We start from the raw sequence: 25,930 nt of genomic DNA, 5'->3' as shown, positions 1-25,930 counted from the left end.
TTATTCGTCTTGCTGCCTTTCAGGGTTGCTGTTATCATCAAGGTTCCTCATGCATGAGTTCAGATGTAAAAATATGGTCAGCTCTTGGGATTTCTGAACATGGTATGGATACATAACTAGTGGACCCAGAGAATCGGCACTGATGGTCAGCATAGTTAGAGGGGTAGTATTGTGGTCACAGCTAGAATTACAAAGATTCCCCTGCTCATAGATTGAGCCGTTATTAATCATGAAGGTGCAAGAAAAGTTTTAAAATGTTGCTAAAATCACGCAGACGCTGCCACCTTCCACAACAGAATCTGGTGCTATGTTCAACCACAGGCAATGCCTCAAATTTCGGAAGATAAAATCTAGCATTGGATTGATTGATCAGAAGCTGGAAATAGGCCTTTAGAAGACTCAGGAAAAGATATTAAAGGGAAGCAACAAAATAGATGTGGAATTGGATGTTTACCTTGCTGTGCAATCCCAAAAGAGAGATCGTAGTTTTAGGGAATGAGGTGGCAGATTTAAAATAAATTAGGAGAAATTCCTTCTGTCAAGGGGTCATAATTCTGTCGAAGTCACTACCCCAGAGACTGGTGAACACCGGATATTGAATAAATTTATAGAGCAGATGAACAGACTTTTAATTAGTAATGAGTTGTGGGGAGTATTCAGCAACGTCGAGTTAAAACTATGCTCATATTAAATAGCGGAGCAGGTTAAAGGGGCTGAATTACCAATGCCTGCTTCGAGTTTTATTCTTTTCTGTTCACTGCTGAATATCTCCATTCTCTTGAAGAGAAATTAACTAACAGTCAGAATATAAGAGCATAAAACAGTGAATGCCATTTCTTGATGTACACACAATAGCAAGTTTTTGTTTGTACTGAGGCTGAGATCTTGAAATGTCTTTGTTCAGTTATAGACCTCAGTCCAGATTTTCATATGTGCTAGGAAAACCTGACCTCCACACTTTTGTGTCTTCCAAAATAATGCCTTCATCATCTGACTCTTTGGCCAGCAAATAACCTTTTCACACAAACTCTGTGTTCACAGTGCATTTTGTGAAACACAACAGAGAGTATGTGGAGTTTTGATGTGAAGATGGGAAGATTAGAAGACCCACTTTGGTTCTCCAATAGAGCAGCCTAGTGCCCATCAGGCACTAAAGGCTCCCTGAACCCACATTGACAGTCCTATCCTTCAGCCACTCTTCCGATGGCACCCCATGCTTCCTCACACTGCCTATGCCACTTTATGCCCCTATACCTTCGACCACCTTCTTCCACATTCATCCCCTCAGATCTCTTATCTATGCCACTCTCATGCCACAGCATGTATCTTTCATAACCACTTACCAAGTATCTATTCCTCAAGAATAATGTAGTACAAATGGGAGTTATTTCAAAATCATAAGAAAAATAATTTTCAAAAAATGCCTTAAAACCTCAGACTTTTGGTGAAAATTATGCACGCACCATTTCCAAGGTTGGGAATCTTCAATGAGAATCACAGGAAAACTGTTTCTTCGCCGGCAGACTATTTCCGTGTGCTCATGCAAGTTTTGGAGACCCTTAAATACACCTCCTTTGCGATTTCATTACCACTGGGGGAAACCAGCTGAGGTGTCAGGGGTCAGGAATATTCTGAAAGGTCAGTGTAAAATATGTTGACACCTTCAAATGTCACTCTCAGATAATGTATTTTAATGTAGATGTGTTTTTAATGCAACAATTCATCATAGAGATCTGTTCGACAGATGTATCTTGATCATAATATTAACTACCGTTATGTAAGTATATTACTGCTATTAAGTCATTACATTACTTTTCCCATTTGAGGAAGTGACGCTTTCATAAATACGGAAAAATATGTTAGAAGGGACTTCAATGTACTGAAAGCTCTGAAAAAGGCTCTACTGTTTTTGAAAAAATGAAAACATCCAGGCCCTATCCATTTATTGAGAGGCAATCAGCTTTAAGTGCAGAAAATACTACCTCATCTTTCAATTTCAACATTTAGATTTGATAACTGTGGCCATTATCATTGTTTGTCTACTATTCCAAAAGCTGGTGTTCTGTTGACAGAGCTGTCAACATTGAGAGTTTTACAAGGTTGTGGTAAGGAAGGAACTGAGACCATTGTTGTCAAGGTTGCAGCTGACACAAAGATAAGTGGAGGGACAGGTAGTGTTCAGGAAGCGGGGAGGCTGCAGAAGGACTTGGACATGCCAGGACAGTGGACAACTAAGTGGCAGATGGAATATAATGTGGGAAAATGTGAGGTTATGCATTTTCATTGGAAGAATAAAGATGTAGACTATTTTCAAAATGGGGAAGACTTTGGAAATCTGAAGCACAAAGGGACTTATGAGTCTAAGTTCAGGATTCTCTTAAGGTTAATCCTGTAGGTGAGTTGACAGTTTAGAAAGCAAATGCAATGTTAACATTCATTTAAAGAGTGCTAAAATACATGAGCAGTGTTGTGCTGCTGAGGCTGGATAAGGCTTTGGCCAGACTGCATTTGGAATATTGTGAGCAATTTTGGGCAGTGTTATCTAAGGAATAATGCACTGGCGTTGGAGGGGATCCAGGGGAAGTTCACAAGAATGTTCCCAGGGATGAAAAGCTTATCATATGAGGAGTGTGAGGAATCTTGGTTTCTATTCAATGGAGTTTAGAAGGATGAGGGGGAATCTCATTGAAACTTTCATAATATTGAGAGGCCTGGATAGTGTGGAAGTGACAAAAATGTTTACACTAGTAGGAGAGACTAGAACCTGAGGGCACAACCTCAGATTGAAGGAATGACCCTTTAAAACTGAGATGAGGAAGAATTTCTTCAGCCTGAGGGTGGCTAATCTGTTGAACTCATTGCCAGAGAAGGCCATTTTGTCATTGAATGTAATTAAGACAGAGAGATAGATCGATACTTGTTTAGTAAAGAGATTAAACAGCCATGATTGAGTGGTAACAGATAGCGATGAGCAAACGCGCTAATTGATGGGCAATTGTTTCTCTCTCGGATAGCTGTGCTGTGTAGACAATTGTGCTGTGCACTTGATTTAGGAGATGAGAAACCAGTTAAAATTCCTGCTGTGGATTGGATGGGACTGGTTCAGTGATATCACTCAGTAACATGAGACTATTGAACACTGAAATAACTGCACAGAGCCAGCGTGGAGTTAGTCCCCTGAACTGAAGAGATTCTAAATTTACAGTTCATATTGGTCAGCCAGGGCTTTCCTGATTGGCCTGGGTTAACAGCCCCAATTAAGAACCAAGATCCACCCAGTTCCAGTCACTATATCTGCATACCCTACCCCCGTAAATCTAGGGATTAGGTCTGGTCAGTCTCTTGTAGCTTTTCCTGAGACATTTCACCTCAGGTCCAGTTCCTCTGATTTGATCTCTAACATGGGTGGAACATAATGCCTTTTGCATCTGGAGTGTCTTATGAGCGTTTCCTCCCCTTCTTCCGGCCGTAATGGTATCAAGGCTACATTTATCTTAAACTGTGAGGTTCCCCTGACACTGGCTTGAGAGGGAGAATCTATGATTTTTGATGGGCCTTCTGGCTGTATTGAGGGTCCAAGTACATTTTGCTCCGGCCCCGTTTGCAAGCTGACAACGCTTTCAGATGATCTACATGTTTGTTTCAGGACTGTATCACTTGCCCGAACTTCACTAGTCTTGGGACGTGACTTCATATCAACCTCACCTCATACCCATACAGAGCCGTTTCCATGGTTCCAGCACCAAACTTCATTAAATTGTTTCTCTCACTTAAAGGAGGCCTGTAGCTGGCATTGGCATTCCTGCTGTGGTTTCACCCTCCTCCCAGGCCTGGGAATATCAGGTTTAACCCCTGGTGCGGAGTCTTCTCCCTATCAGTGACTCTGCTGGAAAAAACCCTACAGTTGTGTGAGGGAAGGCCATGTAATTGAACAGGAACTGGGACAGTTTGGTATCCAGTGATGCTGTCAGCTGCTTCTTGAAGCATGCCTTCAATGTTTGGACCACTCTTTCTGCTAGACCATTGAATGATGGATGGTGTGGACCTGTCTTTATGTGCCGAATGCAGTTCGACTTTAGGTACTATTTGAATTCCCTGCTGGTAAATGACGTCCAATTGTCCATGACATATACTTCCATGAGTCTATGTATTGTGAACAATGCTCACAGACTCACGTCTCAATCATCATCCCTGAGTTTGCTGAAAAAATTTATACACTTCCAACCACTTTGAATAGGTGGCCATAATGATCAGGAAGATTGAACCCATGAAAGGACCGGCATAGTCAACATGCAAACGAGTCCAGGATTAACCCAGCCATTCTCACAAATGTGGGGGTGCAGCTGGTGGCAATTTTTGTCCTAGTTACCAAACTGTCCCACCGATACAGCCATGTTGGCAACCAACCCTGGCCATCAGACATAGCTTCTTGCTAGCATCTTTATCTTGGAAACTCCTAAATGAACCTGGTAGATTTCAGCCAGTATCTGGTGGTGACCTTTAGTTGGTACAAACACCCTTGCTTTCCATAGTCATATGCCATCCTCTACGGTGATCTGGTCTCGCTGGGTCCAAAAAGGTTTCAATCCGGGTTGAGATGGCCCTTCTGTTTCTCTCATTACCACCAACCGTCTTAGTTCCGATAGGATAGGATCTTCTTGTATTCACAGTTGAATATTGTCAGTAGTGACTTGAAGGGTGACCTGGAAGTTTAAAACCAAAACTGACTCTTCCAGGGTAGGTACCACTGGTGGAGTATCTACCAGTGGGAGACAGCTCAAGGCATCCACATTCGCCACTTGGCTTCCTGGATGGTGTTCTAACTTGTGTTGTATGTGCTGAGAATAAGGGCCCAAAGCTGATTTCTACCAGAAGCTATGGGCAGCACTGCCTTGTCTTCCTTCAATAGCCCTAGCAGGGGTTTGTGATCTGTTACTATGACTAATTCGTGTTTGTAATGGTTCTGGTGGAACTTACTCACTCTAAAGATGACAGCCAACTCTTCCTTCCCTATCTGCACATATTTGTGTTCACCATCAGCGAAAATCTGGGAAGTGTACATGATTGAACACTCCTCTCCATTGGGCCTATGGTGAGCCAACACTACCTTAAAGCCATATGATAAGGCATCGCATGTCAGTGCTATCTTTCACTTCAGATTGTAGTGGGTCAATATTTGAGATGATGATGCTGCTTTTTTGCTTCCCTAAAGGCTACTTCTTGGTATGTGGCCATTGCCAAGGCTAACCCTTTTACAATAGCAGGTGTTAAGGGTGGAGGCCAGATTACGTATGAATTTTCCGTAATAATTCATTAACTCAAGGAAAGACCTAAGATCCGGTATGGACACGGGTGCCAGGGCTCCTTTGTTTGCCCTCACTTTATCTTCCAACAGATGTAACCCAGTTTTGTTGACTCTGCCACCCAAGTAGATCTCTTGGGGTGCCTGGAACACATTTTTTCTGTCTAAGATGCACACCTGCCTGTGGGAAACATTTAACCACTATGTCCAAGTTGTTCAAGTGCTCTTTATTAGTCTTCCCTGTTATTAGTATGCCAGCCAGATAAATGGAAACCTGAGGTAGCCCTTGTAAAATGTCCAAGGCCCACTGGCAAAGGGTGCAGGTTGATGATACCCCAAATGGCAGTTTTGCATATTGGCATAAACCCTTACTTCTGGGACTCCTCATCCAGTCGCAATTGCAAGTATGCTTGGCTCATGTCCAGCTTCGTAAAGGACAGCCTCCCCATCAACTTTGCAGACAAGTCCTCTATGCAAGGGAGTGGGTATTTGTCCAGCAGTAAGGAGCAGTTTACTGTCTGCTTAAAATCTCCATAAAGGCGAACTGAGCCATCAGGCTTTACAATCGGTACAACTGGTGCTGTCCGTTTTGCAAACTGATTTGATGATTCTTTCGCTCTCCAGCCTCCAGATTTCCACCTTTACCTTTGCTTGCAAGGCAAATGGCGCCGGGGAGCCTTGCAAAATCTTGGAATTGCTTCCTGGTCAACATGTAAAGTGGCTTTGGCCCCTTTAAAAGTCCCAAGCCCTTCCTGATAAACTCCTGGATATTTCACTAGATCTTCACTAAGGCAGCTATTTTCTAATTGAAAAAATATTGAGCCAGCCTAGGTGAATTCTGTTGCAATAGGGCCAAAGCCTTTTACTAATATCAGTAGTAACTGCACGTCTCATAGCAGACAAGAACCGAAGTCGTACCCTTAACCTGCAAGGGTTCCCCAGGATATGTTCTCAGTTTGGATGATCTCTTACACAATCTTAAGGGTTGGAGTCCCAAATTAATCTTGTTAAACACACCTCTGCAATCACAGATACAGCTGCACCAGTGTCAACCTCCATGGGAACTGGGTGACCATTCAATCAAACAATTTTAATCAGTTCTTATTTGGTCATTGCTAAGCAATTTAATTGTTTAATAGGGGTAGTCTCCAGTGTGTGCACTGTCCTGGGTACTGGCCTATGGGTTTTCTTTCTCATACAGGCCTGCTTTGCTGTCTCAAGTCTGTATTTGGCAGCATCTACAATGACTTGCTGGCCAAGATTCTGAAGAACATTTTAGCCACTTCGCTGAGTCTTGGCTTTGTTGTGGGATTCTGCTGTGGACAGACCTAGGAACCCTCTGCTCGGGAAATGCTTGCGTGATTGCCTACACTCAGGTGGTGTTCCCCCAGCTCAGTCAGATTGGCGGGGGTACCCACTTCCATCGGGATGCCCTGTAGCTCCCATGCTCAACTTGCCACACTTTCTAATGATAAAGCCAGTTACAGTGTCTGTTTGAAGTGCAGTTGGATTTCAGCTAATAACCACTTCTACATGGTTATGTGATTAATCCCACATCCCAAATAGTCTCTCAGCATTTCATTCAGAGTTAACCCAAAATCACATGCCTTTGCCAATCGTCATAACCTTATTAAAAATCCCTGTATGGATTCCCCCGATTCTCTAACAGCTAAATAAAACCAAGAGTGTCTCAGGATTAGAGGAGGTTTAAGGTTGTAGTATTCCTTAACCAACTCAGTCAACTCTTGGAAGGTTTTAGTATCAAGTGCCTATGGGAAAGTTAAGCTCCTTTTAATCGACAATGTTGCAGGCCCACAAGCAGTTAAAAGGATTATTCGTTGCTTTTCACCTGCCCCAATGTAATTTGCCAGAAACAATTCTGCATTCTTTCCACATACTGCCTTCAACAGCAGGATCAAATGAGTCAAGCTTCCCAAATAAAGGCATGATGCCAGAAATACTTACCCTAACTCAAGGATGACTGTAGCAAGTGAAATGTTCTTCAGGCATGTACTATTTTCTCTTGTCACCAGTGAAATAACTACACAGAGGCCAGCAACCCATCACCAAATCACCCTTTATTTGCCTGTGCACACTACATATCAGCCAGCTCAGAGTCATTCTCCTGAACTGAGGTGATTCTAAACCTCCTGTTTAAATTGATTTCCTTCATAGTCAATGATATTCACCTGGATCTATCACTACAAACACCCACATAATTTTTTTTAAGTATGTTTGAAAAAAAGACATTTTATCAAAGCTTTTCATCATGCATCAGGATAATTTGCAAGAATACCATTTCAAGGGGCAAACCACCTGCATGACAGGAGAGTTTGATTAATTGGCAACTGGACTCTGATTGGTACAGATACTGTCAGAGAGAATGCTGTCATTGATGCAGATTTGCAGTTACACTGTACTGGGAGCAAACTATATTAATACGTAATGTCCTGTTCTTTGCAACAGAACTATTTTCAGTCATACCATAATTTCTATATGCCCCTTCACCTTACCATGTGATTTACTTTTTACCGCTTTACTCCTGCAGCTCTTTCCCTTTCTTTATGAAGCAGTATTTTCTGATTATATCAAAGGTAACTTGGAAATGGTCCACAGTAGCTAAACTTTAATAAATATTATTCATATATCAGCCCTGACAATGAATTTACATGGCAAGGTGAAGGGGCACAAAGAAACTATACCATGACTGAAAAGTAATAGATACCAACTTTTGTCATCTTACCGTGTTGACCATCACATTCAAAGACTTCTTGATATTGCATTTTAATCTTTTCCTGATTATGTCTTCATGCAAAAAGTATGCACGATCCCTTTGAGCTTCTGGGTAAAATGATGACAAGATCAATATTTTCAATGTTGCAAATTTGGCAGAAAGCAAGGTGAGTAACACAAGGGCTGATGTTATTGCAGTGAGTGGGATCCACATGTCATTAATTGTAAGAGTTGGTTCAGGAAAGCAATCACTCGGAAACAAAGGTACACCATATGAAATATTTGCGTATAGAAAATAAAAGAAATAAACACGTCTGTTAATGTGTATTCCTGGATAACCGAAGTTCTAATGACACACAAGAAACTGAAACCATCCAGAACCCTTGATTGGCACCATATCCACAAACATCCACTCTCTCACTACCAATGCTCAAGAGCAGCTGTACATAACATTTACAAAATGCACTGCAGGAATTCACCAAATTTTCTTGAGTTTTACTTTCTAAATCTATGACCACTAACATCTAGAAGGACAGGTGAAGCAGATACATGGGAACACCATCAGTTGTGAATTCCCCTCCAAGCCAGTCATTATCCTGACTTGGAAATATATCACGCTCCTTCAGTGTAACTGGGTCAAAACCCTGGAACTCCACCCCTAGTTGCATTGTGGGTTTCCCTGCAGCAAATGGATTACAGTGGTTCAAGCTCACCACTATCACCTCAAAGGCAACAAGCGATGGGCAACAAATGCTGGTCCAGCCAGTGACACCAAAATCCCCTGAATTAATGCCAAAAAAAAGAGTAAACAAGAGAAACTATTTCCAATGGCTGAAGTATGCAATGAGTAATTATGATTTGGAATACACGATCTCGGAGAATCAGTAGCTTACAAAAGGGAATTGAATAAATACCTGAAATGCAAAAGAAATGCAGGATGTGAAAATAGAATGGGGAGTGGGAGTGACTGGACTGGTCTTTGATGGAGTTGGAGCAGACTCAATATACCCGATGGCGTCTTTCTGGGCTGCAAATTTGTTTGGCCTTGCATTGTCCAGTTACAATATAACATATATCCTAAGCATCGGTATAATGTATCAATAAGTGCACTCAAACATGACTTAAAATATGTTAAGTTTGCAAACATATGAAATAGGAGCAGAAGAATACCACTGGGCCCTGCCAGTCTGATCTACCTTTTGGTAAGATCATGGCTCATCTGTTTACGTTTTGAAATCGACATTTACATCTACCTCAATAACCTTAATTCTCTGCTGACAAGAATCCATCAACCTCTATCTCAAAAATATTTAAATGACCCCGTTTCTACCATCTAATGAGGCAGAGCATTCCAAAGTTAGTCCACAGCTGTGAGAAATAGAATTCTTCTCATCTGTGTTTTGAATGGGTGATTACTGATTTTAAAACAGCGTCTCCTAGTCCTGGGCTGACCCGCAAGAAGAAACATCTTTTCCACGTCCAACTTGTTAATTATATTCTGGATTATATACATTTCTATCAAGTGACCACACACTCTTCTAAACAGCAGAGGAAACAAGCCCAGTCTGTTGAACATTTCCACGTAAGACAACAGGCTCATTCCAGTTATCCCTCTAGTAAACATTTTCTGAACTGCCTCCAATATATTTGCATTATTTCTTAAATAAAAGGAAAAAACTATTCACAGTATATTCACAGTGAGATGTGGTCTCACCAATGCCCTATATAACTGAAGTATAAACTCCCTACCTACATGTTCAATTTTTCTTGTAATAAAGGACAGAATCCAGTTAGCCTTATTGGTTATATGATGTACCTGCACACTAACCTTTTGTGAATCTTACACCAGAACAACTAAATCTCTCTGCATCTCAGATTTTTGAAGTCATTCATTTTTAAATAATACAGATGCTGCAGAATGAGGCATTCCACTCCCGTACATCTCAGATGTCCTTGTTTTTCAAGGACCGCAAATTTCCCCCCTCAGTGGTCGAAAACGCCCTCGACTGTGTCTCCCGCATTTCCCGCAACTCATCCCTCACACCCCCTCTCCACAATAACAATCAAAACAGAATCCCCCTTGTCCTCATGTACCACTCCACCAACCTCCGGATCCAATGCATCATCCTCCAACACTTCCACCATCTACAATCCGACTCCACCACCAAAGACATTTTTCCTTCCCCACCCTTTTCTGCTTTCCGGAGAGTCCACTCTCTCCGTGACTCCCTTGTCCGCTCCGCACTCCCCACCAGCCCCACCACACCTGGCACTTTTCCCTGCCACAGCAGGAAGTGCTACACCTGCCCCTACACCTCCCCCCTCATTCCCATCCCAGGCCCCAAGAAGACTTTCCACATCAAGCAGATGTTCACCTGCACATCTGCAAATGTGGTATACTGAATCCACTGTTCCCGTTGTGGCCTCCTCTACACCGGGAAACCAAGTGGAGCTTGGAGACCACTTTGCAGAACACCTACGCTCGGTTCGCACTAAACAACTGCATCCCCCAGTCGCGAACAATTTCAACTCCCCCTCCCATTCCTCAGATGACATGTCCATCCTGGGCCTCCTGCAGCGCCACAACAATGGCATCCGAAGGTTGCAGGAACAACAACTATATTCTGCTTGGGAACCCTGCAGCCCAATGGTATCAATGTGGATTTCACAAGCTTCAAAATCTGCCCTTCCCCACCACATCCCAAAACCAGCGCAGCTTGTCCCCACAAGCCTAACCTGTCCTTCCTCCCACCTATCCCCTCCTCCCACTTCAAGCCTCATCTCCGACCTACTAACCTCATCCCACCCCCTTGACCTGTCCGTCCTCCCTGGACTGACCTATCTCCTCCCTAACTCCCCACCTACACTCATCTTTATGGGTCTATCCCCACCTCTTTGAACTGTCTCCTCTCCACCTGTCTTCTCTTCTATCTATCTTCTATCCGCCTCCCCCTCTCTCCCTACTTATTTCAGAACACCCTTCCCCTCCCCCATTTCTGAGTAATGGTCTAGGCCCAAACCGTCAGCCTTCCTGCTCCTCTGATGCCGCTTGGCCTGCTGTGTTCATCCACCTCTACACCTTCTTATCTCAGTTTCTCCAGCATGTGCAGTTCCTACTATTGCTTGTTATAAACAGATCTTGTTTTTTCTAATTATAAATGTATTCTCCCAGTCACTAGGATGAATTCAAGAACTAGTTGTTAGGAAGGAGAAATTTATACTGTTTGGATTGTGGTAGTTGAAGAAGAGCACTCTTCAATTTTGCAACACTTGGAACATGTCCAAGATTTTCTGAGATATAGAGAAAACTGCTTCCTCTGAAACGCTGTAAGGCAGTGATTATTAAAACCTAATCACCATTTAGGATGAAAAGCATTCTCCTCATTACCCTAGTACTCCTGCGGTTACTTTAAGCCTTTGCACCTGGTTATTGGTTGCTTGCTAAGGGAAACAGATTCTTATATTCACCCTACCTAGGCCTACAATCATTACATACACTGCAATTACATGGGGCCCTTGTGGCACAATGGTAGTGACCCCACCTCTGAGTCAGAAGACTGGGTTCAAGCCCCTCTGTTCCAGAGGTATGTCTGAGTTTTGTTTTTAACAATCAATACACCTCAAATAAGTATCCATATTCTGAAGAAAACAATCTAAGCTTTCCTCAATGTTAAGCCTTTCCATTCCAAGTAACATTCCATGGTTTGCTTTACAACTGTTCAAGGTTTTATCATTATTTAAATATAGGGTGGTATCTTATGATCAGTTAAGCAGTTTGTAGATGGTGTAAACTGTCTGATGTCAGTTCATTAAATAATAAAATGTGCATCAGTGACCAATTCTATCTAAATCATTATACAAGATCATTAAAAGTTGTGTTTACTGCCCATTGATTATAATATTCTAATTTCTACAAATCCTACAATTTCTTCTCAACATAAGATGATGTAGAAACAGGAAAATTTTATTAAACAAACCTTGGGCATTTTCATAGATTCAAGTAACCATCATGTATAAAATCAAAATACAATGGTTGCTGGCATTCTGCTAATAAGAACATAAAGTGCTGGAGAAACTCTGCAGGTCTGGCAGCATCTGTGGGGAGAAAAACGTGGTTAATCTTTCAAATCCTGTCTGACTCATCTTCAGAACCATTGTTTGTATTGTGGCTGGGTCTTCTAATCAAGATTGGGGGAGGGACTGTCACACCACCTGCTGCTCTCAACCAAAACCTCTGAATAGCTGATAGATTGTAGGATGACCATAGGTGACAGGATTGGATAGAAACAAGAACACCAGGAGACCCTTTCTTCTTTATTGCTCATGTGTAGCCTCCTCATTGACCTAGTCAAGACAAAGAGAAACAGAAGCCTTTCATGTATCTCAGAGATAAGACAGCATGGAGTCGGAGGAACACAGCAGGCCGGGCAGCATTAGAGGAGCAGGAAAGCTGATGTTTTGAGTTGTGACCCTTCTTCAGAAACAGAACTTTCACGGGTGTTTAGTTCCCTCTATTATGCTGGAAACTGTCCCCCGCAGAACCTTCAAATCAGCTTGTTTGACATATTGATCACAATACAAACTATCAAGTTTCAAAGGTCTATTATTTTTATAGTACATATTTGAAACAATTGCTGCTCTAAAAGCTATGCAGACTTTCTGTTACTTACTTGTGGGGACAAATTAAGGCCCATAGTAGGCAGAGACACAAAATGTATTCTTATTGAAGAAATGAGCAGATACAGTCCATAATCAATCGGTATACTAATTGCCCAAAGAAACAGGTTTGCCAAAATAGGAGCAAAGAATTTTACAGTGTTTTTTCATTCCTTTGCCATTAATTTCAGTGATGGGATCTTAATTAAATGTTTTCTCTCTTTTTTTTGTGAGTGGAAGCACAGCAGCTTTCCCTTGCTTGCTTCTCCTTTCTTCCAGCTCTACAAAGTGCTTGGTGATGAATACATTTTCGAACTCTGTATTGTGTAAATACTTCCTGACATACAGCCCAGTGGCTACTAAGACCCTCAAAAGACCAAATGTGGCTATTACACTTTTGGAAACCATGAGAACACTGTCAAATGTTGATATGATGCGGCAACTGAGGTTCTCCAAGTGATGTTTTGTTTCATTGAGGTAAGCTTGCAGCTCTTTACCTATTCGCTGTCTTGCAACATCGGAAGGAATTGAAATGTTTAATTTTTGTGCAAGCTCATTTAGAGATTTGGGCAACCAGTTAATGACTTTAATATATCTTTCCAGAAGATCTTTGATAGATGACATCTTACCTTCCAAGTAGCAGATGATGCGTTGTGACAATTCTTTTAAGTTATGAAAGCTGTTTTGGGCACAGTTGAAGACCACTACACCAGTGCCAGCTGTGATTAGAGCATTCCGTCCTTGCTGTGTTCCACATGAGATGAGGATGATTAGAATAAAGCATTTGAGGTACTTTGACAGAAACAAAGCCCCAGGAATGATGGCAACAAAGGTTCCACACACTGCCAGCCTCACTATGAGGCTACAATGTAATGCTTGCAAAGATATATAGAGAATGCCACAGGTCCCTAGCCCCATCAGAAGGCAAAGTGAAATCAGACACAAGATATTCTTCAGACCGGCTTTCCGTTCTGACACAAACAGGTCCCAAAGAATCTCTGACTGTTGCTTTATTATCCTGAAACAACGCATTTTTTTTCAAATAATGTTCTCTGTAAATCAAACAGAAATCACATTAGAAAAGACATAAAACAAGTCATCAGCTACCTACAATCCTTAGTGGCATATTTATTTTATCTGTTTCTACAATTCTGCAACACTTCTATTGCTGTAATTTACAGTTTTAAGTTTTTAAGATAAGCAGGGATCAAATATCATTTACAAAAACAGAAGTTGCTGTTCAAGCCCAGCAGGTCTGGCAGCATCTGTGAAGAAAAAAGTCAGAGTTAACGTTCCGGTCTGGTGACCCTTGCCCAGAACTTTATCATTATGTATCATTTAATGCTGACTTCAATGTTCCTGCACAAAGCTTTAGTTCTTGAAAATGGATGCAGGCGTAGGCCTTCCTTATGGGATGATGCATACTAGAATGTAGAACATAGAGCAGGACAAGCTGCTTGAACAGGGTGGAGGTCGGGGAGAAGTTCTCACAATAGGAAATCACAACCCAGGAAGGCTGTTTTGGGAGCACCTTTGGTGATGACTATTATTTGAGGTGTTCTTGCTTTACTTCTGAATGCATCACTGAACTCTGTCAACTGCTGCAGAGTAAAGCTCACCTTACTGTGATGTGGCTATGAATCTTAATGCGTCTAGTGTCTTCCAACTTGTTGATTGAGATAGAATAACAGATCCCTTAGCCCAATTTGCCCATGCCAACTGGAATTCCTAAAATGCCCTGCATTTGGATGTTGAACATTTCCTACTCATGTACCAATTCAAATATTTGTTAAATAATGTAATTGCACTTGCCTCTGCCCCCTCTTCTGGCACCTGTTTCCATATATCATACCTTCTGTGTGAAAAAATTGTACCTCAGGTCCTTTTCAAATCTTTTCCCTCTCACCTTAAATCTATGCCCTCTAATTTTGGGTTGGATGTTTCTACGTTGGGCAGAATGAAACTAATTACCAATATGCAATCCTCTTGTACCTGTCTTTTATTTATCACTGCTTTTGACTGTTTCCTGGCTGATGGAATTCATTGACTTGTAATAAAGAAAACTGAAATCTGGACTCAGATGGCCTAAACATGCACTGTACCACCTTAGCAAAGGCCTGTGCTTGCATTGTTGGCAGCACGCTGGCTTGGCTGACTGATAGAGGATATCTAGAGGACTGTCACGGCCTGTAAGCCTGAAAAGAAGGTGAAATCTCTGCAGTGATGTCCTGGGGCTGAAATGATTGCTGTCCAATTTCCACTGTCATCTTTCTTCATGTGACTACATAATTCCAACTATTGAAGAGATTTCCCTGATTCCCATTGATTCCAGTTCTGCTGGGGCTCCTTGATGCCACACTGGATGAAGTGCAGCCTTAATGTCAAGGGTAGTCACTCTGGTGTTTAGCTCTTTTGTCTAGGTTGAACCAAGGCTGGGAACTGAGTGACTTGGCAACTGAGTGTCACTGAGCAAGTTATATCTAAACAAGAGTCAAATGAAAGTATTACCATGATATATGTTCCATCACTTTACTGATGATCGAGATTATACAGATCGGCCGGTAATTGTCAGCTTTGGATTCACCAAGCATTTTGTGTACAGGACATACCTGGGCAATTGTCCACATTGTCTAGTAGGTGCTAGGTGCAGTTGAACAGCTTGGGTATGAGTGCAGTAAGTTCAGGAGCACAAGTCTTCCATACTATTTCTGGAATGTTGTCTGACCCCATAATCTTTGAGATATCAGGTGCCTCCAGGCATTTCTTAATATCACAGATTGACTTGCTGACTGACTGTGGATGCAGAATCTCTTGTTCTTTCCATCTCCTGTACAAAGACCCCCAGTGCAATGTTGGAAGCCTCTGGAATCTGTTAGCTATGTGCTATTCCATACTGCTGTGCCAATCACATTCATTTTCTGCCTGTTATGGATCACACTGAAGGAGATGCTATAGTTTAGAAATAGACTCTGTATGCCCTCCCAGATGGACATAAGGATGTCAAGGCACCATCTGGATAACAGTGTGTGAAATTCTCCTGGTTGTTAGGCCAACATTTAACACTTTATCAATACCACCAAAACTTAAGTATTCTGGTCATTTAATAATTACTATTTGTGCAGATTAATTTGTGTACAAATTGGCAGCCATATCTTCCTCCAACCATGCTTTGCATTGTCCCAGGATCTTGACAGGGAAAAAGCACTTTTTTCATTTTAGTAAATAAAATTTAAAAATATTTAAATGAAGAACATTACCAAAATAAATGCATCAAAAGTAATACCCAAGCTTACTATACAAGGAAGGCTACAGATATCTATTTATTTGTCCTGCTTTCAGACTTGGACACGCAAGTGGGAAAAAGTAGGCCTATTTAATAATATATCTCTTGATAGTGTAAACTTTGCCCAGTATAGAGCATAGAACGTAGAACAGTACAGCACAGAACAGGCCCTTCAGCCCACGATGTTGTGCTGACCATTGATCCTCATGTATGCACCCTCAAATTTCTGTGACCATATGCATGTCCAGCAGTCTCTTAAATGACCCCAATGACCTTGCTTCCACAACTGCTGCTGGCAACGCAGCCCATGCTCTCACAACTCTCTGTGTAAAGAACCTGCCTCTGACATCCCCTCTATACTTTCCGCCAACCAGCTTAAAACTATGACCCCTCGTGTTAGCCATTTCTGCCCTGGGAAATAGTCTCTGACTATCAACTCTATCTATGCCTCTCATTATCTTGTATACCTCAATTAGGTCCCCTCTCCTCCTCCTTTTCTGCAATGAAAAGAGTCTGAGCTCAGTCAACCTCTCTTCATAAGGATATTTTGTGTCCATCGATATCATAACTGGGGATGAAATTAATCCTTTAACCTAAAGCTGAAGAATATAGCTGATGAATGAAGCTTGCTCTGAGCATATGCAGTTGGCACAATTTTCCACATTGCATTAATAGCAATTAATTTTCAAATTAACAGAAGATTTCTCTTCAGGCTTTAAGATTATATTTTTTGATGGGTTTCCAAATATATTTTTTCTAAAAGTTAGATGAATTTTCAATTATCTATGAGATTTGTACATCTATTTGTGACTTTGGGCATGATGTTAAATCACCACTAATGTAAATTATTTTTCAACTCCCCTGATTTTCATTTTCATTGCTGACACCCAGCTTGAAATGGAGGCCCAAATTCCCTTGCATAACTGGCCAGCTGCATTACAATGGCTATTTGGTGCCCTCAGCTTTAGGCAAGTTCTATGGTGTATCATAGTCTTAGAGTCATGCAACATGGAAACAGACCCTTTGGTCCAACCAGACCATGCTGAACATAATCCCAAACTAAATAGTCCCACTTGCCTGCTCCTGGCCCATATCCCTCCAAACCTTCCCTAATCATGTACTTATTCAAATGTCTTTCAAATGTTTTAATTGCACATCCACCACTTCCTCAGGAAGTTAATTCCACATGTGAACCACCCTTTTTAAAATTTTTCTCCTTGAAACTGATATTGCATCCATTGCAAGCAAGAATTTACATTTGCTGACAGGTCAAGAGAGACAAAGAGAAAGTCAGGTGGTTAGTAATAGAATTAGAAAGAACATGAGAAAAAACATTTTCACCCAATGGGAGGTGGGTGTCTAGAATTTGCTGCCCGGCTTTTGGTTGAGAAGGACTCCCCTCAACTCGTTTAAAAGGAACCTGGATCTTCACCTGAATCGCTTTGATCTGCAAGGTCAAGGACTATATGCTAAAAGGTGGGATTAGAATAGGTAACTAGTTTATTTGATCAGTTCAGATACAATGGGCTGAGAGTCCTTTTTCTGTGTTGTAACTTGCCGTGCTTTTACAAAATTCTTTTCTTTGCTATCAAAAAGAGAAATGGGGCCTCAAAGCTGACTCTTAATTTCCCTTTGGAGCAACTAGCAATGGGGAATTTCAGCCTTGTTTGCAATAATACACAATTCATGAGGTCAGTCAGGTCGCTCTGCATCTCAGAGCTCTGAAAACTCGAGCAATTTAGAAGACTTAGAAGTATAGGGCGGATTTTATAAAGAAGTGAGGAGAATAGTTAATGGTAAATGGTGGAGCAGAGATTGCACTGCAGTCCAGACGTAGACATTGAGCTGGGAAGGTGACCTGAAGGAAACTGTGGAGTCAGGTGGGACTTTGTTGGAGGACACAATGAGAGTTTGGTATCCAAGGAGCTCATAAAACAAGTCAATGCCAAATTAATGTAGATTGGGATAGAGGACTGGGCTATGAGTGCAAGAAGCTATTGAAGGACATCAGAAAAGCCAAGTGTAGAATTAATAAAACCGTTGGGAAGAGTTTCAGTGGTTTGAGCTAGAAAGTTCATGAAGGGCTGAATTTACAACTCATTTATGTTAATGAACACAAAACTAAAGTCTATTTTCAGTCATTCATAATCATTTATCATTTTCAAAATAAGTGTAAAACATTTACTAACGAACTAATCTGAAGAAACACTGGTATCACGTTTGTAAAATTGCTGAATCAAAGTCACAGCTCAGTAACCGAGCTGTTTGCTCAGTGACTAAATTTGAAGTTACACAAAGTGTCTTTAAATGACAGGTGCTATTTATGGAGAGGATACGTAAAGGCTTTGGATTGGATTTTAAAAAAGGCAGCATTAACTACTGGATAATCTATGAAAATCTACAGTGCCTGAATAAGTGGAATATGTATTTATTTATAATTGCACAAAGGTCATTTAAAACATTGAAATCCTCGATGTTATAACATTTTATGCTGAAATTGATGCCAAGTCACAAAACAAGTTTTTTGAAAGATTTGGTTCTGACCGTAACCCGGCACACTCAGCTTGACATGTTCCATTCTTTTCACTCACAATTTTTAGACAAGAACCGATATGTCACTTCATTAAAAATCAAAAGAACTGCAGATGCTGTAGATCAGGAACAAAAAAACAGAAGTTGCTGGAAAAAGCACAGCAGGTCTGGCAGTATCTGTGAAGAAAAGATTAGAGTTCTGAGGAAGAGTTACTGGATGCGAAATGGTAACTCTGATTTTTAAACACAGATGTTGCCAGACCCGCAAAGCTTTTCCAGCAACTTCTGTTAATATTGCTGTGTTATTTTTGAAAGGAGTCCCTTGTATTAATTTAATTCCCAACATGTTAATTTTGCCTCTAATGATGTAAGGAGCTTGAGAGTGAAGATATGATTTCGGCTAATGTTTTACTAGCTTATTCTATCTGGTGGGATAGACAACTTGATGAGATCATTTTTGTCGGATGTTTTTAGGAAAATAAAGACTCGTTGCTTTGTAGAGTAGTTGAAAGAGAGGATCTGGAGAATGGAGTGTTGAACAACGCAGAAGTATCAAGGCCGAGGGAAATTGTGTTCACATCAAAGGAATTAGTTTTGTCTCAGATAGAGGCTATCATTTTCTAGGATTTGTGATGTTCTGTTGATGGCTTTCAGGAAAATTAAAATTTGAAGCAACAGATGGCAGTGTTAGATTTGCCCATCCTCAACTCTTCAAACTATTTGCTCATTTAAGGTAGAGAGGTTAAATCTCCAGAACTAAAAAAAATGAGAATTCAAGCAATGTAAAATGTTTAAACTCACTCTATTGTTTTCCACATTGAGCTGGATCTGCTACCAATTCACACACTCCACCAATTTGTTTGACACTTGGGAGCTCTACATTGTTCTAGAACATAGAACATTACAGCACAGAACAAGCCCTTCGGCCCTCGATGTTGTGCCGATCTCAAGCCCATCTAACCTACACTATTCCATGCAAGTCCATATGCTTATCCAATGACGACTTAAATGTATCAGAGATAATGGGAACTGCAGATGCTGGAGAATTCCAGGATAATAAAATGTGAGGCTGGATGAACACAGCAGGCCAAGCAGCATCTCAGGAGCACAAAAGCTGACGTTTCGGTCCGAGACCCTTCATCAGAGAAGGGGATGGGGAGAGGGAACTGGAATAAATAGGGAGAGAGGGGGAGGTGGACCGAAGATGGAGACAAAAGAAGATAGTTGGAGAGAGTATAGGTAGGGAGGTAGGGAGGGGATAGGTCAGTCCAGGGAAGACGGACAGGTCAAGGAGGTGGGATGAGGTTAGTAGGTAGATGGGGGTGCGGCTTGGGGTGGGAGGAAGGGATGGGTGAGAGGAAGAACCGGTTAGGGAGGCAGAGACAGGTTGGACTGGTTTTGGGATACAGTGGGTGGGGGGGAAGAGCTGGGCTGGTTGTGTGGTGCAGTGGGGGGAGGGGACGAACTGGGCTGGTTTAGGGATGCAGTAGGGGAAGGGGAGATTTTGAAACTGGTGAAGTCCACATTGATACCATTAGGCTGCAGGGTTCCCAGGCGGAATATGAGTTGCTGTTCCTGCAACCTTCAGGTGGTATCATTGTGGCACTGCAGGAGGCCCATGATGGACATGTCATCTAAAGAATGGGAGGGGGAGTGGAAATGGTTTGCGACTGGGAGGTGCAGTTGTTTGTTGCGAACTGAGCGGAGGTGTTCTGCAAAGTGGTCTCCAAGCCTCCGCTTGGTTTCCCCGATGTAGAGGAAGCTTTCCGGAGAGACCACTCTCTCCGTGACTCCCTTGTTCGCTCCACACTGCCCTCCAACCCCACCACACCTGGCACCTTCCCCTGCAACCGCAGGAAATGCTACACTTGCCCCCACATGTCCTCCCTCACCCCTATCCCAGGCCCCAAGATGACATTCCACATTAAGCAGAGGTTCACCTGCACATCTGCCAATGTGGTATACTGCATCCACTGTACCCGGTGTGGCTTCCTCTCTGCTCATCTACACTACCAAGAATCTTACCATTAGCCCAGTACTTTGCCTTCTGGTTACTCCTACCAAAGTGCATCACCTCACACTTGTCTGCATTAAACTCCATTTGCCACCTCTCAGCCCAGCTCTGGAGCTTATCTATGTCTCTCTGCAACCTACAGCATCCTTCGTCACTATCCACAACTCCACCGACCTTAGTGGCGTCTGCAAATTTACTAACCCATCCTTCTACGCCAGGCCATTTATAAAAATGACAAACAGCGGTGGACACAACACCGACCCTTGCGGTACACCACTAGTAACTGGTCTCCAGGATGACATTTCCCATCAACTGCCACCCTCTGTCTTCTTTCAGCAAGCCAATTTCCGATCCAAATTGCTATATCTCCTACAATCCCATTCCTCCGCATTTTGTACAATAGCCTTCTGTGGGGAACCTTATCAAACACCTTGCTGAAATCCATATACACCACATCAATCGGTTGACTCTCATCTACCTGTTTGGTCACCTTCTCAAAGAACTCAATAAAGTTTGTGAGGCACGACCTTTCCCTTCACAAAACCGTGCTGACTATCCCTAATCAATTTATTCTTTTCTAGATGATTATAAATCCTATCTTTTATAACCTTTTCCAACACTTTTCCAACAATTGAGATAAGGCTCAGTGGTCTATAATTACCAGGGTTGTCTCTACTCCCCTTCTTGAACAGGGGAACCACATTTGCTATCCTCTGGTCATCTGGCACTATTCCTGTAGACAATGACGAGTTAAAGATCAATGCCAAAGGCTCGGCAATCTCCTCCATGACTTCCCAGAGGATCCTAGGATAAATCCCATCCGGCCCAGGCGACTTATCTATCTTCACCCTCTGTAGGATTTCTAATACCTCTTCCTTATGAACCTCAATCCCACCCAGTCTAGTAGCCTGTATCTCAGTATTCTCCTCGACAATGTCATCGTTTTCTAGAGTGAATACCCTTGAAAAATATTCATTTAGTGCTTCCCCTTTTTTATGCCTTTTAGATGGTTTTCTGAAACTTTCTATGGTTCTGGCCAATCAGGGAGATACACTTAAAGAAAGAGTCAATCATATAGATGGCACGCTACTGTCAGTTTACAATGTTTCCAAGTTTTGAATCACCTGTAAACATTGAAAGTGTTTCCTACATTTTAAGAACTTGGTCATGAACCAGGAAAAGCAAGGGTGCCAATGCCAATTCCTGAGGAAGACCTCCATAGTACTTCCTCCAGCCCAAAAGAGTATTCACTTAACCACTACATTCTGCTTCCTATCCCTCCAACAATTTTATATGCATGTTGCTGCTTACCCTTTATCCCATGAGCGCTAACCTTTTGCACACATCTGCCATGTCATACTGTATCAAACTCCTTCTGGAAGTCCACCTTCACCACATCAACAGTGTTACCCTGATTGGCCCTGTCTAATTAGTTGAATATGATTTCCCCTTTTGGAATCTATGATAGCTCTTTCAAATCAATCCACCATAACAAATAATTCCATCCTGAACAATTGTTTCTAGAAGCATCTCCACAACTGAAATTAAACTGACTGGTCTGTAATTCCTGGGTTTATTCTTGCAATGTTTTCTGAAGAAGGGCGTGATATTTGTAATTCTCCAATCTTCTGGCACCTCCACAGGCTTGGGAAGATCGAGAGGTTGTGGTTAATGTCAAAAAACATAGAACTAGAATGGTACCAGAAGTCACATGACACCAGGTCATAGTCCAACAGGTTTATTTGAAATCACAAGCTTCAATAGCTCATGCTCCTTCGTCACCTGGCTGCTAAAACACTGACAGGTTGCTCATTTAGCCAAACAGCAAGGGATGCTGAGTACACGGACCAAGTAAAACTCTGAAATCATGAAACCCATACACCAGATACCCTGCAAACACAGCAGCCAGGTGCTAATGGCATTAGCATAAAGTAAAAGGCAATAGTCATTCCTGCTAGCTACAAATCCATTAAACAAAGGAGAGCACAGGCAGAAAGGCATGAGGTCCTGCTACACAAAGAAGCTGACAGTAGCGTGCCATCGATATGATTGACTCTTTCTTTAAGTGTATCTCCCTGATTGGCCAGAACCATAGAAAGTTCCAGAATACCATCTAAAAGGTATAAAAAAATCAGCATTCACTTGCTGACCTCTCTTGGAAGCTCTTGAAACCGCCCTCGGAATCTCTGGAATGGCCTGAGGCCTTCTGAAGAGACCAGCATGAAAAGATGCAGAAACCAGCAGATCATCCAGACAGAGAGGAAGAAAGCAGCTTCACAGACCCAGAAGCAGAGCCAGAGACAGAGCAGCTGTGCAAATCTTAAAGAGACTCAGGAAGTATTGTAACCTTAAGAGGCTAAATAGTATTAAAAATTAGTTTAGTACTAAAGATTATTGCAACTTTGTTCCTAATAAAGTTGGAATTGTTTTGTACTGGTACTGGCTTATGTTCATATTGATGATTGCTTCAGTATTGTGAGGTGCCTAGGCAAATCTATTCATAACATTCCGGTTGGAATGTTTCTAAACTGTTTAAAGTGGAACAAACAACTCTACCTACATATTTCATAACTTTTTAGACTTCCATCAAGTCTCCCCTAAGCGCCTGCTGCCTCAGAGAAAATAAACCAAGTTTTTTCTGGCCTCTCCTCAAATCATATTCTCTAATCCAGGCAGCATCCTGGTAAACTTTCTCTGCACCCTCTCCAAAGCCTTCACATCCTTCTGGTAACTAGGCGACTAGAATTGAATGCAATACTCCAAGACTGGCCTAACCAAAGTCTTATAAAGTTGCAACATTACATTCTGACTCTTGTATTCAATTCCCTGACCAATAAAGGCAAGCATGCCATATGCCTTCTTTACCATCTGGTCTATTTGTATGGTCACTTTAAGGGAGCTATAGACTTGAACCCCTAATCCCTCCGTACGTCAATGCTGTTCAGAGTCCTGCCATTAACAGCAATCTTTTACTTAACATTTGATCTTCCAAATTGGAGCACCTCACATGTACCTGGATTATCTCCACATGCCATTTCTCTGCCCATATCCGCAACTGATCTATATCCTGCTGTATCACAAACAGCAGAGGTCCCAATAAGAAATCCTGTAGAACACCACTAGCCATGGACCTCCAGCCAGAAAAAACATCCTTCCACCACCACTCTCTGCCTTCAATGTCCCTGCAATTTTTGCTCTCTTTTCCTTCAATATCCTTGGATGCAGGCCCCAAGCCTAGTAAAAAGTAAGTACTGTCAGCTTATCCAACGCTTCCTCCTTAATAATTTTGAACCCTTCTAATGACTGAGTTTCCTCATTTGTCACCATGCCCTGTGCCTCATTGGTAAAGATTGATGCAAAGCATTAATTTAATACTTTAACCACACCCCCGTCTTTAAATACAAATCCCTCTTTGGCCTCTAATTAACCAAGCCCCTTTTACCATCTTTTTACTAATAACATGTCAAAGCAAAAAATTGAGATTTTCCTTAATATTAGTGACCAGTCTTACTTTTCATAATCTCTGTCTGTTTCTCTTATATCATTTACCAGCTCCCCTCTGAGCTTTCTGTAATCCTTTGGTTCTCAGTTGTATTTTCTATCTGATACTTGTTATAAAGATACTTTATCTTCTTCATTTTAATTACAAACTTCTTTTCCACCAACGGGAAATCTGAATTTGGTCACTCACCCTTTGGAAGGCACATACCTATGACTAGACCAGAGCCATCTCCTCTTTAGGGGTATTCTATTGTTCAGTTTCTGTTTTTCCCTCCAATCTTTTATTCCAGTCTATCCAGTGCATTGAAGCCAACTCTCCTGCAGTTAATTATTCTGGTTCTGGATCAGGAAGGCATAGTCATATAAGGCCAATTAGGCACAAGGAAGTTTGGCAAGCTTGCATGGAGTGTGATGAACAAGGTCGATGAGTTGAAAGCACAAATGAAACATGGAGGCATAATGTAATTGCTGCTATGGAGACATGGTTGATAGAGAGACAGGACTGATAGCTTAATGTTCCAGGAAATGCAATGTTCAGGTCAGAGATGGAAGAAGGTGTTAAGAGGAAGAGGTGTTGCAATTTTAATCAGGGAATCTATTACAGCAGTAGGGAAGGATGGCAGGTAGCAAGGCTCCTCAAATAAAAACATATGTATAGAACTTAGAAACCAATGTAGAGCAATCACTTTACTGGGAATTTAATAGAGACCCCCTAACAGTTGAGAGAAATAGAAGAGCAGATATACATGCATGTTTTGGGAAAATGGAAAAGTAATACGGTAGTGATGTTAGAGGATTTCAACGTCATCGACATTAACTGAGATAGTCATTGTATAAAAGATCTGGAGCAACCAGGGAGCCCTGGACTTAATTTTAAGTAAAGAAGCTGGGCAGTGGTTAAAGTATCAGTGGAGGAACACACTCTATTAAATTCAAGATTGGCATGGAAAAGCACAAAAATGGGACTGAAATCAAAGTTCTCTACTCAGGGAAAGCTAATTTTTATACAATCAGATATGCTTTTGTCACAGTGGACTGGGTGCACATACTTTCAGGTTAATCTGGTTTAGAGCATTGGGATATATATTAAGGAACACCTTATATAGAGTACAAGACCAACATGTTTGATTAAAGAAAAAGGTTGGAATCATCAAATCATGTGAACCTGGGATATCATGAGATACACAGTATTAGATTAAAAGATAAAGAGAGGTTTATGACAGATATCAAAGGCTCAAAACAACAGAGGCCCTAGAGTTGTACAGAATGTGGAAGAGGGAACGTTAAAGGGATATTAAGAGAGCTAAAAGGGATATGAAAAGATACTGCCAAGCAAATCAAAAGAAAACCTTAAATTAATTTCAGGTACATTAAGGGAAGAAGGATAACAAGAGAAAGAGTAGGACCCATTAAGGACCACAGTGGTAATTTCTAAGTGAAGCCTCAGGATCTCAGTAGAGTTCCCAGTGAATATTATGGGTGAGTATTTGAAATAAATCCAGAGAACCCAGTATGCCATCACCAAGTCACTTTTTTTACATGCACAGTCTGTGACTTGAGTACTGCCTCTTCAGAGTAAGCTATCAGAGCGCCAGTATCTCTTATCTGTCATCCAGGGCTCCCTGATTGGACAAGATTAACAGACCCAATCAGAGAGCTCATATTCTATGATGCCCAGCTGGCTCACCTTGTTACAATCATTATATTCCTTCCCCTCTAAGTCCAAGGGCAATGGCTGGAGAGCCTCTGGGGCTTTATAGGACTGAGTCAGATTCCTCTGACTTGGCATCTGATATAACAACGTGTACTGCACAGAAAATCGCCTCTTGTGGCAGCAGTATCTCGGTTGAATTTCACTGTCTTCTTCTGGCAGCAAAGATGTCAAGGCAGCTACATTCATCATGTCCAT

General features: G+C 41.7%; 1 protein-coding gene across 1 annotated transcript; it reads right to left on the bottom strand.

Moving 5' to 3' along the window:
• On the bottom strand, nucleotides 1–25,930 carry LOC132209619 (dendritic cell-specific transmembrane protein-like). The gene is given in 8 exon segments (XM_059646344.1): nucleotides 1–181; nucleotides 4,729–4,838; nucleotides 4,982–5,107; nucleotides 8,046–8,381; nucleotides 12,706–12,918; nucleotides 12,920–13,709; nucleotides 22,671–22,726; nucleotides 25,709–25,930. Coding segments are annotated over 8 exon segments (2,034 nt in total).

The sequence above is a fragment of the Stegostoma tigrinum genome, chromosome 5, assembly GCF_030684315.1.
Source record: "Stegostoma tigrinum isolate sSteTig4 chromosome 5, sSteTig4.hap1, whole genome shotgun sequence".
In the NCBI taxonomy this organism is placed as follows: domain Eukaryota; kingdom Metazoa; phylum Chordata; class Chondrichthyes; order Orectolobiformes; family Stegostomatidae; genus Stegostoma; species Stegostoma tigrinum.
Note: the sequence above shows the minus strand (reverse complement) of the source record. Positions and strands in the feature narration are given on the sequence as shown.